General features: G+C 44.0%; 2 protein-coding genes across 9 annotated transcripts in view; both read left to right on the plus strand.

Annotated features, from left to right (window-relative positions):
* The window catches only part of LOC311424328 (tetraspanin-15-like), a 53,951-nt gene extending 51,770 nt beyond the window's left edge, over window positions 1-2,181 (plus strand). For 4 of the 5 annotated variants that reach the window (XM_084499372.1, XM_084499374.1, XM_084499373.1 and 1 more), the window contains one exon: window positions 1,672-2,181. In XM_084499372.1, the coding sequence (XP_084355498.1) occupies window positions 1,672-1,893 (222 nt within the window). In that variant the 3' untranslated portion in view covers window positions 1,894-2,181. Of the gene's footprint in view, window positions 1-1,177 lie in introns of all 5 variants that reach the window. The other variant, XM_084499375.1, reaches the window with a different exon arrangement.
* A 1,546-nt stretch (window positions 2,182-3,727) lies between these two features.
* The window catches only part of SLC4A5 (solute carrier family 4 member 5), a 30,387-nt gene continuing 14,291 nt past the window's right edge, over window positions 3,728-19,823 (plus strand). For 2 of the 4 annotated variants that reach the window (XM_084499369.1, XM_084499370.1), the window contains exons 1-9: window positions 3,728-3,847; window positions 5,137-5,435; window positions 5,866-7,291; window positions 7,535-7,726; window positions 12,242-12,371; window positions 14,823-14,983; window positions 15,141-15,296; window positions 16,878-16,973; window positions 17,324-17,379. In XM_084499369.1, the coding sequence (XP_084355495.1) occupies window positions 7,219-7,291; window positions 7,535-7,726; window positions 12,242-12,371; window positions 14,823-14,983; window positions 15,141-15,296; window positions 16,878-16,973; window positions 17,324-17,379 (864 nt within the window). In that variant the 5' untranslated portion in view covers window positions 3,728-3,847; window positions 5,137-5,435; window positions 5,866-7,218. The remainder of the gene's footprint in view (window positions 3,848-5,136; window positions 5,436-5,865; window positions 7,292-7,534; window positions 7,727-12,241; window positions 12,372-14,822; window positions 14,984-15,140; window positions 15,297-16,877; window positions 16,974-17,323; window positions 17,380-19,823) is intronic. The other 2 variants (XM_084499367.1, XM_084499368.1) reach the window with 2 other exon arrangements.

Raw genomic sequence — 19,823 nt, forward strand, 5'->3', positions numbered from 1 at the left:
TAATGTCATTAATCCAGTACTTCTGCAATTCCTGCAATCAGAGAAAGCCCTTCTAGCCATAACCACACATCAGCCTCTTTCACCCTATCTGTTATTTCAGTGATTAATCCTGTTATCAAGGGAATAAAGATACCTTTTGCTTGCAATAATTAGGTGGAAAGTAAAATAAGCAGGATGTTCTTTGAGGATTAGTGCAGTTAGTAAAGTGGGAATTGGACAAGATCAAACTTCAGGCAGGGAGGCCTTTCCCTCTTGGGAGAGCATCTCAATGGACATAGTTTTCCCCATTTCTCGCTGAACAAAGAACTGTCAGTCCTGGGGTGGAGGGATCCCCTTGCGATCCACCTGCAGGTGAATTTGGGAAGGAAAAATAAATATTGAGTGTTTTTGAGGTTTCTTCTGTGCAAGGCACAAGCTGCTAGTGGAGATGGCAGGGTATTTCTCCATCTCTGAAAAGCAAATTAATGAATGCTGATTCTGATCATGTTTGCCTGTTTGCTTTCAGGTCACCAGATGACACTTAGGTGATTTGCTTTTTCCCCTGTGGAGGTTGCATCCTCTTGGCAAACATGTTCCATTTGGGGATAAAATGATCCCTAATTTAAGATGCATTACAACCTTTTGCTGCTAACCCCATTTATCTTTCTCTTAATGTTCCCACTCTCCAGACTATTTAACTGGTCAATTAGGACCCAGATAAATGATTGATAACATTTTTCAGCTCCAAAAACAATGTGTTGCAGTACAGCAGGAGATGCCAGTTGAATGGTACACGTGAACTTTGCTTATTTATTTACTCTTTGCTATGCAGAAAACATTGTTAGCTCTTATTCTGTTAGCCTCAAAAATGAACAGAAAAGCCACAGGGCTCAAGACAATATCCTCTTTATCCATCCCAGCCTGGTTCATTGAAAACATCATGTGTAAAACTGCAGTTTGTATCCTGGATATTGACCCCTGCAATATCCCAGAGCATCTTCCCTATAGGGAATAAACCTTATTTCTAAGGAAAATGCCATTTGCTGAAATTGAGATAGAGAAAGGAGTAGCGCAAAATAAGCACCTTGTGCTGAACATGATGATTGTCATCATTCCCGTCATCAGTGTCTGTTCTGCAAATAATGTCTTGTGACTGCTTATCACCTAATCTGTTCTCTCACTGGCATTTTGTTCATAGCCACCACACAATATCACTGCAAAGGAAACATCAGGCAAAATCAAAGCAATGGACTTGAAATCCTCTGCTTTTTGAAATGCTTCTCTTTTCCTTCCTAAAGATCTAAAAATCATATCTAAGCCCAAACCCAAGATCAGATTATTTTTTTCCCTGACAGCCAGCTTGGGTTATTGGGAAATAACCCAAGTGGCACTGTGCTCACAGCAATATCTTAATTTTAGCAAGAACCTGGACCTGTGCCACTCTCTTTGCAATGCTTGCAGCAACATCCAACACGTTCCACTGTCAGGACCAACATGCAAATTCACGAGGTGGACACAGCTGTTAACAAGTTTAGCAATGTGTCCACTGCTTTGTCAGCTCATGTTACTGCTTCTTGTTCTCTCCCATCTTGCGCCCAGGTTTGAAAGTTTGGGTGACAGCTCCCCTTGCATGGGAAGACCTTCAGAAATGGTTTGCATGCCCACAGTGGCTTTAACACATGCATTTTGCAGGTAGTCGGCCTTGTGATGGCTTGGCTGTATTGGCAAAAGCTCAATGAGATGTATTCGAAGCTGGACACTGTGGACTTCAAGATGTTGGAGATACGTGATTTCAGCTTTGGGGCAGTGGATCTGAGCGGTGCAGGCTGGTGCTGGTGCTTGCCCAAGGAAGGGGGCTACATTCCCATCAATGTCATGGAGGAAGAAGATAAGGAGGAAGAAGGTGCCATCTGACACAGCAGAGTGAGAAGGCCGAAGACGGAAAGCAGTGGTGGAAAACAAAGCTTGGAGCAAAGCTTTTAGAGAGGCAGCTGATGTAGAATGTGGAAATAATGTGATTTATTTTCTCAGGTTCAGGAAATACCTTGGGAGAAACTGTAAAGTAACATCGGAAGGTTATAAAAATGTAATGCACTGTGTGGACACGCGAGCTCACAAGGGTCCTTTTACTATTTTGGCATTTTGAAGCATTTGTACATTTCTTTATTTTCTTGTTACACAATAAATGTGACTTCTGTTCTATTTTGCAAAGTCATTTATACTTGGTGTACATTGGTCGGGTTGTTGGTGAGGGAAGAAGCACTTTTGGTGTACCTTTATATTTATATTTAGCCCAATATCCTAAATAATAAAGGCTTTATAGTAGATTCCTGGATCTGCCAAGGCCCCAGAAAGATGTAGCTAAAGGAAGCTGAACCGTTTACTCTGGGGAATCCTTCCTAAACGCTTTTCCAAAGGATTAAAATACCCTGGGAAACACAGCCTGTGCCTGCTAGAGCAAGCTACACACCTGCTGTTTGAGCAGGGCTCACACAGGGCAAGAACCCCAGTGTCTGAAGCTTTTATCCCCAGGCAAGGAAAAAGAGGTGAGCAATTTTTATACTGAAGGCAGCTTTATTGCAGCAACGTGTTGATTCTGGAGATGATGATAACTCATTTCTTCGAGACAGCAACCTGTAAAGATTGAGTAAGAAGGGGAATTTTCTATTTTGTAACGTTTACTTTTTAGCACAGTAACATGGTGATCAAGGCAGCAATTCCCTTCTGCATTGCTCAGGATATAAGAATTAAAAACCTGGTGTATGTTGCATCCAACCCTGGACTGGGTGAGTGAGGCACACTAGGAAACAAGCTCATGGAGGGCATGGAGGGAAGCCTCAAGCAGATGAATTACAAAAACGTGTGTTTTTATCAAAAAAGTAAAACAGTAAAACCCTTTGCAGAGCTCCACTAGGGCAGGCTCAGCGGCTCAGCAATAACCTATTATCAGGCTGATGAATGGCAAAGCTTCCTGCAGCAGCCTGAAGTCAAATGTGCAGCTCAGCAAATGCAGAGAACAGGCTATCCGAGACCTATTTTCTCTCAGAACATGGCCAATTCCTATGAGCACCCAGGGCAGCAGTAGTAGCTGCAACTATTAAGTGGGCAAGTCATTTCAAAAGTAAAATTCAAAGAAAAATTCATTTCTTAAAAATGGCGATGTCTGCAGCACCACTAAGCAAAGAAAGGCTGAGTTTATTAGACATCCTTTTTATTAAATAAAGACATTTAGGAAGCTAGAAGCTGCCGCCCTTTGATTCAGTGTCCAAGTACCCAAGGCAGTGTGCCACGTTTCGACTGCTGGGCTCTGTCTCCCTCTTCTGACTGTTTTGATGCTTTTTTCTTTAACCTTTTAAGAAGCACTCCACCAACACAAGCCTGTGAAAAAGCACCTTTTTCACTGTTTATTTCCATACATTATGTTGACAATGGAGCTGTGAACCAGTAGTGGAGTTGATTAGTTTTAAAACAATGTGACCAAAATTGTGTGATTTTTTTGCAAGTGTGAAGGTCAAAACCTCCAGCCCAGGAAAAGTGGGTGATCATGATCATTTAAGGGTGGCTGCCTTCATCAAGCATCTTGCTAGTTTTGCAGATTTTGTTTTTCTTCCTTCCTCCTCTCCCTGGGAGGTATTTAGTAAAACATTAATATATACAAGCTGATAAATTCAGTCTGCTCCTTGGGTCTGATTTCCATTTAATATTTGGAGGAAGGTTTGTTTCTCGTATTTTTCCATTTTCTTTGTTACAGGACAATTGGCTGCTGTCATCTTTATACTATATTCCTGTGGGGGAATGCCATGTTAAGGCTGGACTTCAGCATTTAACAAGTCAGAGTCAAGCAGGTTTTCTTGCTTGGACTAACAAGGTATGTTTTTTGGCAGGCAGTGAGTGATGGGAGATACAGGGGAAAGCAGTTCATGCATTGGCTTGGCATCCAGATACATTATTCCCACAGAGTCAGTCTGCAAATGCCTGGAATATTGGGAAGGTAGATTTAAGCAGGAGCATGAAATGCTATAAGTCAGTCATCAATGCCCTGTTTAGGAGCAAAGACCCTCATTTACAAAATAGACCTCATAACTTGGGGTGATAGAGTAAAAGGTGATGCCAGTAGTATTCCCGTCCCCCACCACCCCACTGTAATTCACCCTAAAGTTTGCATCTTGAAATTGCTGCTGTTTTTAGCACTTTCCTCCAGACCTGACCCTGATAACCATGAAAAAGCAGTTTTACTAAAACAGAGGCTGAGAAGAAAATGGTAGCGTCAAACAGGCTTTGTTTTGCTTTACTTCTGCTGAGCCTTCATATCGTGCCAGCAGACAGCTCAGGAAATGTGGGCAGGCAGGGGAGAATGTTCATACACCTGTGTGACCAGGAAGCTGGTTCTCACTCAAATTTACAGATGTTCAGCATGTTAAAGGCAAAACATGTAAATTGCAAAATAATTTGATGGGGAACACTTACTAAAAATAAAATAAAATAAAATAAAATAAAATAAAATAAAATAAAATAAAATAAAATAAAATAAAATAAAATAAAATAAAAGGTAAACTGTATTTGATGAACTGTATTTGATGGCCCTTGGTCAGGTCCTTTCCATTCCCATTCATTTTAGGAGTTTTCTCAGTCTTGGTGGTACTTCTGTGCACATTCCTGAATAATTTTCTCCTGTTCTTTGAGATTGACCATTATGTAATATTGCACAGGGGAAGGAGGGAAGGAAGGAAGGAAGGAAGGAAGGAAGGAAGGAAGGAAGGAAGGAAGGAAGGAAGGAAGGAAGGAAGGAAGGAAGGAAGGAAGGAAGGAAGGAAGGAAGGAAGGAAGGAAGGAAGGAAAGGAAAGACAAAAAAAAAAAAGAAGGGGAAGGGGAAGGGGAAGGGGAAAGGGAAAGGGAAAGGGAAAGGGAAAGGGAAAGGGAAAGGGAAAGGGAAAGGGAAAGGGAAAGGGAAAGGGAAAGGGAAAGGGAAAGGGAAAGGGAAAGGGAAAGGGAAAGGGAAAGGGAAAGGGAAAGGGGAAGGGGAAGGGGAAGGGGAAAGGAGGGCAGGGCAGGGCAGGGAAGGAAGAAAAGAAAAAAGAAAAGAGCAAGAAACACAGAAGAGACAGTTCATGGAAGATAGGGTTTTAAAGCTTATTTGTGCATGGTTTGATTTCTAGAGACCATCACTGCATATGACTAGGCCTTCAACTGGCATGAATGTCATATCCCCTCTGAAGGTCTGTTTACATCCCATGATGCTTTTCTGTTCTGAAAGTCAATCAGCATTGCCCAAAATACATTTAAACCTGGGAGCTACAGAGCTGTTGGCAGTAGGCATCAATACGATGTTTGCAAAAGCAGTTTTCTCTCAAGGCAGTCTGGGCTCCTGCACCCACCAGCACCTACAACTTTATTCCACTGAGCACAGCCACACAGCCCTGTCCTCCAATTTCTGACTGTTTCTGAGGAGCTAAAGGTGAGTTTATTTATGCTAAAGTTTGCTTTTGTGAGATTGAAAGCTGGCAGGGGTAGTGGGATTTAATTGGCAAAAATTATAGTGCTCTTCTTTTTCTCCCCTTACTTTCATTGCATTTAAAGTCACATTTTCAAACAGTTTTAGTCTGTGTCATGCTTGTGTTTATATTCAAGAGCTTGGGGAAAAAGAAAACTTTCTAAGTAAAAAAAATAAAGGAAAAAAGTCCCAGCCATAATCAATCAGGATCTTCCATTTATCAGTAGATCTAATGAAGTGTGTTTTTATCAGGAAATTGATTATTTTTTCTGCTATTCTTTACAGCTCTTCTGTAGTAGAGCTCTTGATGGCTAACTTGGGTTGTAGAAAAATCATATCTCTTACAAATGTAAACTCAACTGGAGAATTATGTATCCCCATCCATTTTTTGCAGTGTCCTGGAAGCTACGCCAACATTGATACTCTTGGGGAGTTCTTTTGTTGGTTCATGACACTTCATCTTCTAGAAGGTGCCAGGTCAATTTTAGAGCAAAATTATTTATACCTGCAGCAGGGTAGGTGTTATGCTGTTTTTCTTTCCATCAGCAGCGTCCTGAACCCCAGAATTAGCAGAATATTCTTGGGAATAACACAGGAAGCCAAGGCTCACCACTGATATTTGTTATCCCTTAAAGTAGACAGGTTTGCAGCATGATTGTCCATCTAGAGATGTTTGCCCATAAAATAAATTGCTTTCCACAAATGAACAAGAACTATTGGGTCAAAAATCCCAAATCTGTTAGATCAAGAGATGTATTCAGATAGCAAGTGAGTCTAGGCTGAAGCTCAGATTGGTCTCAAGACGGTCTCTGCCTTGAGGGAAAATGGGTCAATAATTTAGCAACCCAAGCAGAACAGACCTGGCCAGTTGTGAACTCTTCCAGCTGTTTAGGTGCACACCCTGTTTGCTTTTTATTTCTAACTCGGCTTGAATTGAGATTTTGCTTCCTTACAGTAGATGGATAATGATATGATATTGCCATGAATGCAAGCAGTTGAAACAAAGGATGCAGAAGGACTGGCTCTCTGACTGCTTTCAAAGTGACTTTGGGAGGCATCGACCGGGCTGCCATTAATAGTAACCATTCTCCCATCCAAGTCAAGTGTGAAAGTCAATCACTGGAGGTCAGATAATCAGGAGATTAATTAGTGACTGTGGCAAAATCCAAATAAACTCACACGGGGAAGATATCGGGAAATGGGGATGTGAGCAGTGAAAAATCAGGCTGCACTTAGAACAAGAGGAAAAAACAAACTCTACTTCTGCAAAATTCTTATTAGATGTGCAGGTCTCCCCCAAAATTAAATGGGTGTGTACTCCCAGCACACAGCCCCATCGCAACAGCTCTGTTAGATGAGTGAGTCTCCATAATCATACTGGCAAATCTAATAACCACTTGAGCCATCCTCCAAGCATCAGGAGACATTGCCCCAGTAAAATTTATCCAAATTTTCTGAACTGTGGGGAGAGCAGAAGTGGAGTGATGGCACAGAGTGAGGCAAGGCTGAGCCAGCTGCTACAGGTGGGCAAGGCGAGATGAGTGCACTGCAGGAGGTGGTGGAGAGTCCCCAGTATGTTCTCGTTCTCCCAGGATGGTCTCTGCATTAGCTGGGGATGCACACAAGGGTTTCCCATAGTGGGGAACACCCAGCAGGTGAGCAACGAGTCTTTTCCCAGCACCCCTTAAAATAACCTCTTTTCTCTGCCTTTGACCCCACCATTCAGCTCTCAGCAAGCAACAGGACCATGCTGGAGGATGAGGATGGGCTGAGCGAGAGGGGTCTCAGCAGCTCAAGGAGGAGATACGATGATGAAGAAGGTGAGTGAAAAAATGAGGATCCCCAAAATGGCAGCACAATACCCTGTTATATGCCAGCAGGGTCCTTCTGACATAAATGCACCAGAGCTCCTGACATTCAAGGCTGCACAATATAAAAAAAGCTCCTGTGGGTAAAACAAGGTCTTTTGACCCTGGTGGGAAGAAGGCAAATATCTCCCTGGCTTTTCTTTGAAAGTTAGAAATGCTCAAATCTGCTCTCTAAAGCTTCTCCCCTCTCCCCAGATTACCACTCCATCTACATTGGGGTACCAGTGCCCCGGGGCTACCGAAGGAAACGGCGCCGGCGGCGATCTGCCTCCAGCCGGGACAGAGCAAGCGAGAGTGAGCGGCACTATGAGCAGCAGGAGCGCTCCGACACTGATGACGGTGGCCACGGCTGCTACGAGAATGGCAATGACAATGCCAGCAGGACCAGTGAGTTGCCCTTGGGTTTCCCAAAAAAGCAGATGGGGTTTTGCAGCACAGTTTGGTTTAAACTGGGGTTAAATAAGCCTCAGCACACAGCCACATTGCCTGTATGGCTTTTGCTTTCCGCATTGCTTTTTCTGATGCTTTCCAGGCTTATTTTTCTCCATGGGGGTCTCTGAGAGCTGAGCACAGTGTGTGAAACTGCTTTTGGGGCTGCTTATGTGATGGGTAGGCTAAAAAGAGGTTGTCAATGGAGTGGTACAGTGAGGTCTTGGAGGTACAGGCACATCTCAGGCATCACACCTTATTCCCAGTAGGCTATTGCCTGGGGCTTTACCCAGCCTCATTAGGTCTCCTTGGCAAAGATTAATATTTTGCACAGCAAAACAGCTGTTGATCTCTTGATTTTTTTTCCACTACCCTATAGAAATTTGTGTTTGGTTTTATGTCAAATCAACCACACTGCAGTCATGGCTCAGCTGTGCGGGCAGGGTCTTAGCTTTGTTTTTCCATAGAGAGGGAAAAGTTTTTCCATTTTTTTTCATGGGGTCAAGCTTTTTGTTTGCAGTGGGCTTTGCTCACAGATTAGGTGGTGGCACGCTGTGGCTTCACCAGCAGGACCACATTCCCTCCTTTCAGCATTCAGTAAGTGCCACTGGGATATAACACAGTAGGTTGATTTGCAGGGCAAAGTCATTTTATCGAGGAGAAACACCCCAGAAAAGCTTACCTCTTCAGCAGCCTTGCTTTTCCCTAGAAGAGCTTCTGGTGTGCTTTATTTGGGTGTTTCATCACCACCATCACCCCACACACACACACCACCCCACCTCCCCAAAACTGCCCGAGCTGAGGAAAAGCTGCAGGTTGTTTTCCCACTTCACACAAGATGGAAAAAAAAACACCTCCTCAAAACAAACCCAAATCTGTCCTTGGATTTCCATGCTCCCATCTCTCCTCCCTCCCCTTTCTTGCTCCATCCTGCTGCCACACATGCCCCCAAGTGCTCACCTCTCCTGAACGCATCTTGCTTGATTTGGTAACTTCCCGTCATAAGAGCTGAAGGGAGAGGAAAGTGCTTTATATTCTCTATAATCTGCTCCTTAAGCCTGGGAGTTTAACAAGCTTGAGTGGATAAAGGAGGAAGTTTGGGGGGTTTTGTGCCGTGCAGTGAAGGTTTGTTTCGCCGTGAAGAAATGGGGGAAAAAATGGAAACAATTCCAGGTAGGAGCCAGTGCCGCGTGTTATTTCTCCTTCACAGCCATGGTAGAGGGAGCGGGAGGGGGAGGAAAGCCTCCATTTTTTTTCAGCTTTTCTTCTCCTTGGCAAAAGCAACATGGGAGCCAGCACAGGGCTGGTTCAAGTGCTTGTGATGCTGGCTGGATAGCCAGGATGATCCTGGGGGCACTGAGCTCCAATGCTGGGGCAAAGTTCGCCTCAAAGATAGAACAGGGGGGATCTGTATCACCATCTACTACACCCCAGCACCAAGGGAGCAGCACAAACACTGTTTAGGAGAAAAGCCTCCCAGACCTGGGGGCACCTGATTTATTGATATGAATGGGAACAGAGCATTTAATCCCATAGGATGTGCACCCCAGTCTCTTTTTTTTTGGGGGGAAGACCATGCTGAACCATGAAAAGGCTGTCATGGATTCAGAAGGACCATGACAACAGATGGTTAATGTGCTATAGCGATAAGCAGGGGTTGCAAAGGGAGCTGCATGGTACTGCTGCCAAGCCGTACTGCAAACTGCAGGCAGCACCATGCTCCCCCTTCCTCCATGGGGTGACATTTCATCTTTTTATTGTGCCTCTCAGTTAATCCCAAAACCAAAGTGGGATTTTTGGTTTGTGAAAACATTGTAGCTGAGGCTTCACTGATTAATCAAGCTTGGGATGTGAAGGGCTCTATGAACCTCAAATCAGTGTAGGCATAAATCAGAGCAACTGGTCTGTCCTGTCTAATTAGCCATGGAAATGTAAACTCTTCTGTATGTATAATTATCCTCTATTATCACCAGTGCTAATGCTGAGCTAATCCTACAGCTGTGGGCTTGATTCAGATCCACTCTGGCTTAAATCACTGCAGCCAGAAGAGGTTTGATGGACATAAATCAGAACAGAGCATCTGTGAGCATTCTCCCATCAGAAAAATTGTTTAAGGGAGGTGTGGATCTATTATGTTCACCCTTTCCTCTTTGAACAATGTCTTGTGAGAAATAGGTGCTGTTTGGAGATGTCTCAGAGGTTTTTGTGTGTCTCTGCAGCAGTTTTACTCTTGTGCTTTCCAAATGCCAGCCATGGCCTCCAGCAAGTAGCCATCCTTAGGTGATTTTACTAAAAAGACCAGCAGCAAACTTGGAGAAAACAGTGGCAAAATGAGATAAACCCAAACAGTAGCTCCCTGCCCTTTTCACATCCTCCAAAAAGATGCCACTATCCAATATATCCTCCCAAGTGAAAATCTGGTGCTTTCCAGGATTAATTTCATGGCTAGATCAAATTTTCAGAAGGAGAAAAAACCTGGAACCCAATGGCAATTTCCCAGCCATAAATGGGCCCTCCAGGTGAATAAATCACAAGAATTTTTGCCAGTCCTCATGACACAGCAAAGCCCCAGTGCAGTTGGTTTAGCATACAGCTCTTTGGGTCAGCGAGCAGCCAGGAGGCTCAGCAGCTCTGTGCAAACTGATCTGCCAAGATACCAAAGAGGACCACACATTGCATATCAAGAGATGAGCTTATTCTTTCAGCTGGGGGAGAATGGGGGAAAACAAACAAACAATCAAAAAAAGCAAAAATAATAATAATAAAAAACTCCCCTTTGTCTATTGTGATTTCCTGCAGCTACAACACATCACAGCCCCAACACCCTGAAATGAGTCATAGGGGAATCCTCCAACAGGTGGAAGCAGGAGGGACCCTGTCTTCAGCACATGGTGGGAATTTGGGCAGTTAGGTGCAGCAAAATTACAAAGTCATGATCAGGTGACAATTGGCTAAACTATGCCCAGCTCTGACCTGCTGCTGGAAAATTGCAAATCCCCTTTTTGCAACTCATGTGGAGATGGAACCTGAGAAGGGCATTTCCAGCACTCCTTTTGCTCTGGTCCAACTCATTGCATTTGCAAAGAATTTAAGGTTTGCTGTGAATTTAAATTTTGCAGAGCAAAGCGGGGCCAAGTTGCAGGCAATGTGAAGTCAGGCTGTTGCTGCTATTGCACCAAATTTCACCCCCCCTTACTTGAACAGTGCTGAGGGTAAAGAGTCTGAAGCTGTCCAGGCATGTAGCTCATCTCTAAAATTAACAGGAATATTAAAAATCAAAATAATGAAGCTTATGGAAGTGCAAGGTCTTGACAACAGGTCTTTAGACCTGGTGGTGTGGCTTAAAGTGCTTAAGCAGTTAAGCAGGCTCAGCTGGAGTGCAAGGGACATCCTACTCTTTCCCTGCACCACGGCTTGGGCTTCAGCTGATTTGATGGCAGGACAAGGCAATGCTCCAGCAGCAACTCAAGCTTTTCCTCTGATCACACATGGCAACTTAATTAGTTGCTTCCTTGTGTACCATATTACCTGACTTTCATATTCATGGGTCCGAGAACAGGAGGATTCTGCTAACAAAGACATTTTCATAGCTGGATTAACTCCTGTTGTATTAGGTGAGGGCTAAGACCCAAGATTTTATTAAAAATACACCATTTCCATGGAGCCTGGAGTAGGGCTGATTAACCTCTTGTCTGAATAACTGGGCAGCTGGAGAGAGGGGGGGGAGCAGTCCCAGCCACCCCATATCTGCTCAGGCTATATACTTCAAAGGGACAAAAACTTTCCCTATCACAACTGAAAATGTTCTGAGCTGTGGAGATTTGCAGTTGATGTGATGTAGCTCAGCTTCCTAAAACGCACAGGAGGCCTACCCCAGCCTGGCCTGCTGTTTGTGGCAAAAAGGTGGATTTTCCTGTAGAAATCATAAATTCGTATCATTTCCCTTGAAGAGGGTTACTGGGACACAGAGTGAAAGCACTGAGCGCTCATGCATACAGTGCAAGTGTAATGTCAGACAGGGATTTGGTTGATAATGGCAGGCAGCTCTGACTTGGCAAAGATAAGCTCAGTGGGTGGGAAGAATGTGGGACATTCCACAGAAATGGAGTGAAAAATGCTCCTGTGAGGAGAATTTGATTGTATTGCATGTAGTGGTGTTTGAATTCCCAGTTCACAGCTGGCACCTGCATGTTCCCTTCCTGGCTGCTGCAACCCCTCCCCATTCATCCTTTCTTCCAGAAACCAGTATCTCTTTGCACAGGGATTTTTAGGCAGGATTATTTAAAGTTTCACTACTCCTCAATAGCTGTTTGGCACCTTCAAAGTTTTGCTCAACGCTTTTTTTTTTTTTTCTTTTTCACGGGGGTGTTACCCCAGCATCCTAAATAGCCATGAAAATCGCTTTTTCTCACTGGGGGCTTCCTGCATGGGGCTGACTTGGGGCATCTCAGCAAATCTTTTCCTCTCCATTAGTGTCACCGGCTGCTGAACGCCTCCGCTACATCCTGGGTGATGATGATGAGCCTCCCAACCCCACACTCTTCACAGAGATGGACACACTGCAGCATGATGGTGAGGAGATGGAATGGAAAGAGTCAGCCAGGTGAGAGGAGCAGTTCTTTGGATCAAAAATGCATCAGCCATAGACTCCCACCCCAAATTTCCTAGGTGGAAACATTGCCCTTTGGAATGGGTTGGTGGATAATCATCATTTAATGAGGTTAGCTTCAGTCCTTTTGGCTTTTTGCCATGCCCAAATAACAGAAATTAAGAGAACATGGCTGCTCTTTTGTGGGTCTTTGCTGAAGAGGAGGAGAGGAGGAAGATTTCCCATCTTCTCCCACATCTCCCTGGGCTGTATCAACCCCAGAGCTGGATCTTTTCCCACTCCTAGTTACACCTGTATATTGCCCTCCTCGCTGCTACACTCCTCTCCACTCATCCTTTCCTCCAGCATCCCATTATCTCTTTGCACCGGGATTTTGGGGCAGGTTTACTAGAGCTGCCCCACTCCTCAATAAGTGGTTGGCATCTTCAACTCTTCAACATTTTGCTCAAAACCTTTTTTTTTTTTTTTTTTTTTCCCTAGCATCCTAAATATCTCTGCTCAAAAGGCAGCATTGCAGGGAGGATTTGATTGATGATGAAGTCTGAGCTGAGTGAGAATTTTGAAAGAGTGATCGATGGGATGATGACTCCTCTCTAGCATGCTGAGAAGGGAGGCTTTTGATAATACATATTTTTCCCCGTGGTTTTGCATGACTGTGTTAGATACACACCTCACCCTGCTCCCCAAAAATAACTCAGAGGTGCAAAAAATCAGCACTTATGTTGGGTTTTTCATCAGGAAGGGTTTGGCATGCAGGTTTACAAATTCCTCACAGTAGGATGGAGGTTTCTCAATTGCCAGATTTCCGCTCTCCACCAAGGAAAGGTTTAACCTCCTGAGCTGTGGAAAGGCAGCTTCTTGGTGTTGGGAATGCTACCTGTGGCTAAAACACGTGGTGGGATTTAGTCCCCAGGAAGGAAATAAAGAAGCTGAGCACAGCAGGGAGACAGAGTTTTGAAAAGGCATTACAAGGTGCTGATCCCAGGGCAAAGGTGCCTCTGGAGACATGCCTCAAGTCCCACACGCTGTCCAGAGGAGCTGTCATCATCAAGCTGCCACCCCATGTGCATGCTAACCCACTTTCATCAGGAAAATGGAGCAAAATAAAATGAAAACCAATTTAATCGGCTTTGGGTGAGCAACACCAGAGCTTAGCAGGTACTGTGGCCGAGCCAGAGAGAAGCTTGAATTTCCTCCCAATAAAAGCCGAGTTGTTTGAAAGGCTGGAGGAGGGATTTCTGCAAAGAAATAAGAGTGGGGATCTTTGGAACCATGGCACTAGGGCCAAACTTTGTATTTTTGAATACTCTGGATTATGTCCTTTGCATATGCCGTTTGTAACACTCCCAGGTGTTTTTTTTTTGTTTTGTTTGTTTGTTTAATAGAGACACCTTGCATTTTCTCCTTGCAACAACATTTTAATTTATTAAAATTAATTAATTTTATATTATTAAATAATTTATATTATTAAATAATTTATATTATTAAATAATTTATATTATTAAATAATTTTAATTTATTAAAATTAAAGTTTTAATTTTTAATGGAGCTGTTGCAATCTTAAGCTCTCCCCGTCCTTCCCCTGCAGCTTTCGTGAGCCATCAGAGATTTCCAAAAGCCCTTCTCCTCCTGCATCCTCTTTGTGCCCTCTGCAGCGGCAGGAGTCCAAATCCAAGTTGTACCAGTTAAAAGTTGCAAGGTTAAGCCCTGCCAAGACTAATCCAAACCTCCTTTCAAAAACAAACAAACAAACAAACAAACAAACCAGCTTTTTTCCCCAAGTTGACATATCACCAATTGCTGCGAGAAATCAGCCACTGCTCCCAGATTTGCTCTGAAATCTTTGGTTCGTAAAATTAAGGAATGAAGGCAGAAGGGCTTATTTCCAAAGTACAAGAGTTTGCAGTCTCTCTCCTCTCCTCCCATGGAAATGAATTGCCCATGATGAAGTTTGAACATTGCTAAGACATTATAAAAACATTTCCAATGCACTGGGTTTTTACAGAGATGCACAGAGATGCATAGAGATGCATAGAATGCATAGAGATGAAGAAGGATGAAGAAGGTCTGTCTGGTCCATGCAAGTACAGATCCTGGGCAAGTCAAGGTCATTTCCATGGGAAAACCTCCCAAGTCTTGCTGGAGCAATCTGGAGTGTCAAAACTGCAGGGTTGAGCACAGAGGTGGAGACAAGTGATTTTGCTCTATTCTGCAACTGTGCAAGTGACACCTTGTCTGATGATGTTACTTAATTTCTCCTTTTCCCATCCTGAGTAATATGCAAAAATTTTGCAGGATGAGTGGATGAGTTAATGAGTTAATTCAGGCCTGCAAATCTATCTGCTGAAAGTAAACACTATGTGTGTAGGAAATGCAATTCTCTTCTATTTCTCATACAACAGTTCACCTCCATGTCTCTTCTCATGCCTGCTACTGTCATTTCAGGTGGATAAAGTTTGAAGAAAAAGTTGAGGAAGGCGGAGAAAGGTGGAGCAAACCCCACGTGTCCACATTGTCTTTGCACAGCCTCTTTGAGCTGCGGACATGTCTACAGACAGGAACGGTGCTCCTGGACCTAGATGGCTACTCTTTACCCCAGATCATAGGTACAAGCCAGCGGATATCAGTGACTTGCAATGGAATAAGTGAAAATGGGTGTTGAGAGCCATTACATTGGTCCAATAAATGTTGACCTCCCTAGATTTCTGGGAGGGGGGAAGATTTTTCAATGGCGTGACTGTCTCCCTCATTTGGTGCTTTCAGATGATGTCATTGAGAAGCAGATTGAGGATGGTCTGCTCAAACCTGAGCTGCGGGAAAAGATAAGCTATGTGCTCCTCAGGAAGCACCGTCACCAAACCAAGAAGCCAATCCATAGGTCCTTGGCTGACATCGGCAAGTCTGTCTCCTCTAACACGAGTGAGTGCTTGGGGTCCAACTGATACCCAGTTGCATCCTTGAGTCTTCAGTTAGCAAGCCCAGGGGCAGTCAATCTCAGGAGAAGGAAAGGTGGAAACCTGTCCATTTGGGACACACAACTATTTACAGAAGCAGGAAAGACACAAAAAGCTTTGTCACTGTTGGTCCTAAGAGTGGCAGATAGTTGGACTGAAAAGCAGCGTTGTCTGCTGAGATGGACAAAGGCACTGTGCAGCGGACACCAGAACTGTGTGATGGACATTGCATTGGCGGTCACTGGGCCAAGGGGCAAGCAGCCTACAGGCAAACCCTGTCTGCTCCATAGCTAAACCTGCCTATTTTTGAGCCTTTATAAAAGGAGATTTGTTTGTTTTCATGCTAGATTATTTACTTAGGTTTAAATGGAGGTCATTTGGTGGAGCCCAGGATTTGCGAGGCTTCAGTTGCTCCCCAGGCAGACACAAACAGCAAGCCCTAAGTGCACATAAAAGAGACTGTCAATAAACAATATTCCCACCCCATGGGCATCTCCAGGTTTCAAAGTAGCCATCATCCATGTCTGAGTACTAGATATTTGAGCTAATATTTGCCCAGAAGCTCTAAAAATGGATAATAACTTGGATTCTTTGTGATTATTCTCTGTAGATATGGAAAATAAGGGAATCCTTCATTTTCTTCTAGTGCCTCACTGAGATGATGGCACTGCTTCAAGCTAGCAAGGAGTAGCACCAAAGTTAAAAAGACGGCTGTTGGCACAGCAGAGGTGTCTTTCATGTTTCTTCTGTCAGCAGAACTCTGTGATACCAGACTAAATACTGCTGGCATTTTGAAAAACAGGGTCACACCTATTAAAAATTTTACCATCTTTTATAGCAGCTTTAATATTGAGTTCTGAAGAAAATGGGGATGGGTGCTGTGGTTGCAACTGGTGTTTCATTGTTGCAGAGCAAAGCATGGTCCAGATGGTTTTTCCCAAAGAAAACACACTTTGAGAATACAGGAGGTTTCCTGAGAAAACTCTGTGTCACAGAAAATGCATGGAAAAAAAATGGACCGTCTATATCTAACTAATTCAGTTAAAGCATCTGAGAATAAAAATGGGAATCATAACCAGCTTAGGGAGAAGAAATATTTACATGAAGCTTGGTAGTGGCTAATGTAAATATAATGAAGTTCATAGCAAATTTCAGATGTTGGTTTCTTTGTACAACTAAGGGTCTAAAAAGCAAAATAAAACATTGGGTCTTACTAAGAAACAGAATTTGCCCTTCTGAAGCCTTTTATGGCCTCAAAGAGAGCATTGATGGGGCATGGGGTGATACAGGCTCCTTGCATGAAACCTCTGCAGAGAAAAGACATGGGTTAAGGCAGGAAAGGGTATTTTTTGCTAGTGAAAAAATTGTTATGTGTGGGATAATAGGGATGAGAGTGGAGGCAAAAGCAAATTGCAGGTATATCAGTACTGGAAAGATCACATCAGCACTAGGCAGATGATTTTCAGCCTGGCCACTTGCCTTTAGCATCACTCAGACAGCAGCTCCCTGTGGTACCCACATCTCCCCTAGCCTCTCTTTTTTCCAGACCGCAGCCCTGTCCGGAGCCCAGCTGCTGGCGCCACCTTCCACCGCTCCACTGAGGATCTGAGGATGCGGCAGAGCACAAGCTACGGCCGCCTGCGTAAGCCAGGATGGGCAGCAGGGAGGCTGGAACAATCCTAAAAGAAGTAGGAAAAAAAACTGAGTTGCAGTGTGACATAGGGTGATTGCAAGCAGATCACACCACACCTCCCCTCTGTGGCCGTGAATGAGATGTGTTCTGTGCAGCCACAGAGTGACTGTTATTAGAAGAGCTCTTATTATTGGGCTTTTATCTTACTTCACCTAGCTTTCAAGCCCAGCTAAACTAAGTAATGTTTTATTTGCACTAAAGTCCTCCTGCACCATTTTCTTCTTGCACAGGGTGCTGAAATTCAGCTGCATACCACAGAGTGGTTTTCTCACCCTCTCTCTCTCTCTTGTCTCCATCAGGCCATGCACAAAGTCGAAGCATGAATGATATCTCAGACACACCAAGCACTGACCAGGTAATAATCCCCAAAGTGTTTATGTGATGCAGTGAGGAGAATTTCCAGCACAACTGGCTGTTATGGTCCTGTTTGCAAATGCACCATGATGTGTTAGAGACTCAGTAATAGTTAAGGTCCATGTGAGCCTTGTGCAGTTTCACTCAGTCAGTAACCACACACAAATTCCTAATTAATGAAACTAATACACATACTGATCCTTGTTAATTCTTAAGGAAGCTTTCCCAGAAATAATCATAAAATCATCGAATCATCTAGGTTGGAAAAACCTTCAAGATCATCAAGTACAACCATCAGTCTGACTTACTGAGTCCCATCACCAAACCATGTGTCTTAGGGCCACGTCCACACATCTCTTAAATACCTGAAGGGATGGGGACTCCACCAGTTCCCTGGGTTTAACCATCAGGAAATTCTTCCTGACATATAATCTAAATCTTCCTTGGCAACTTGAGGCTGTTGCCTCACATCCTGTCACTTTTCACCTGAGAAAAGAGACCGACACATATCACTACAATCTCCTTTCACATAGTTGGAGAGAGCGCTGAGGTCTCCCCTCAGTCTCCTCTGCTCCAGACGAAAAAGCCCCCATTCCTTCAGCTGTTCCTCATACAACTTGTTTTCCAGTCCCTTCACAACCTCTGTTGCTCTTCTCTGAATGCATTTCAGCAACATAATATCTCTCTTGTAATGAGAGTCCCAAAACACTGCACTGAAGGTGCGGTCTCGGTACTGTGCACAGAGGGCCAAGCACTTGCCTCGTCCACTGGCCACACAATTTCTGAGGCAGGCAAGGATGCCCTTGGCCTTTGACCAACACCTCCAGGTCAATAACTGTGCTTGAGCTGGGGCCAGCAAGGTGAACACAGAATTAGGGATCTGCAAAGATGCTGATACAGCTGAGATCTGACCTCAAGTTGCACCAGAAGTTTAGATTAGATGTCAGGAAGAATTTCTACATGGAAAGAGTGCTTGGGCATTGGAACAGGCTTCCCAGGGAAGTGGTGGGGTTGTCATCACTGGAGGCATTTCAGAGACGTGTGGACATGGCACTAAGGGACATGGTTTATTGGTGGACTTGGAGTCTTACGTGATGGTTGGACTTGATGAACTTAAGTGTCTTTCCCAACCTAAATGATTCTATGATTCTATAATCCTTGGGGTACAGAAAATATGTTTAAAACCCATTGATAGGATAGGAAATGTGTTTGACAGAGTGCAGGGATCTTAAAAGAATCTTGGCTCAGCACCATTGCTGGGTACAAACAGTTTGCTTGGGGTAAATCCCAACCAGCACTTGTGTTTGCAAACAGGAATACAGCCCTTAGGAAAACAATCTGTAAGTAAAGAGGCAGTTTGCAACAATTTTTCCTCTGTTGCAATATGACAGATGTGAGTTTCTTCATGCAAACCTTAGTCTGGAGGGAGCTTTTCCCATTGAATTGTTTTGCAGAGGAGAGCTGGGAAGGAGGTCAGTCAGGCTGCCCTGGGCAATTTGCAGACAGATCTCTTCTTGGTGATGCAATATATTAGCAAGTTTTTGTGTCATTCTTTTACAAGGTGTCCTGGCCCCCTCCTGGCATCGAGGCTGTTTAGCTGGGATCTGGTGATGTGTTATGTGGACTTTTGCTGTGTTTCTATTTGTGCATGATTTCAGCATAAGTCTAAGGAAAAATTGAATGGAATTTCATACAACTATGTATCAGAAAGGTTTCATTCTGCATTTAAACTCTCTTGTCCACAAGAGAAACTGAGTAATTAAGCATGTGTCATATAGGCATGCTTTCTGCAATCAAAATGCACAGAAAATTGAAATGCAGCTTGCAATTTGGTCCTTGGAAACACTTTTGATGTTTTCCTACTACTTTCAGTCATGGAGGCATTTGATACAAGGTGTTTGGTGAGGAACCAAAAGGTAGATGTGATTGAGATGCAACTTCTGGAGCTGGAAAAGATGCTGATCAGGGGAAAGTCTGCATCAAGGCTGAGACTGCAAAAGTTGAGTACCTTTGCACCTGCCAGATCAGGGGGCAATGCCTGAAATCTGGCAGTCAGGAGCTAATTAGCAAATGCAGACAGTAGGAAAGAAGGATCTGGCATAGATTTGAAAGGGACAGTACGGTATAAGTGTTTGCCTTCCCCTCAGGGACATCCTCACTGGATGAAATTCATATATTCTTTGATTGCCAGAGCATGATGCTCTGGGGCTCATGCTCCCTTCATGGCTCCCAAGAAATGGTAACATCTCCAAGCTTGGTCTCACTGTTTGGGGCTGGCTTTAAAATATGTCTTTGTGTGTTGAAAGGGAGCATGTCCTCTCTGTCTGCTTCACGTGCCTATTGCCATCCAGCAGGTGGCACATCCCCAAACCTAGTCAGTGGGTGCAATGGGTGCAATGGCAGGACAGGGATGCCGCAATACACGGGAGGCAACGTGCAGGCAGA

The sequence above is a fragment of the Aythya ferina genome, assembly GCF_964211825.1.
Source record: "Aythya ferina genome assembly, chromosome: 27".
NCBI lineage: Eukaryota > Metazoa > Chordata > Aves > Anseriformes > Anatidae > Aythya > Aythya ferina.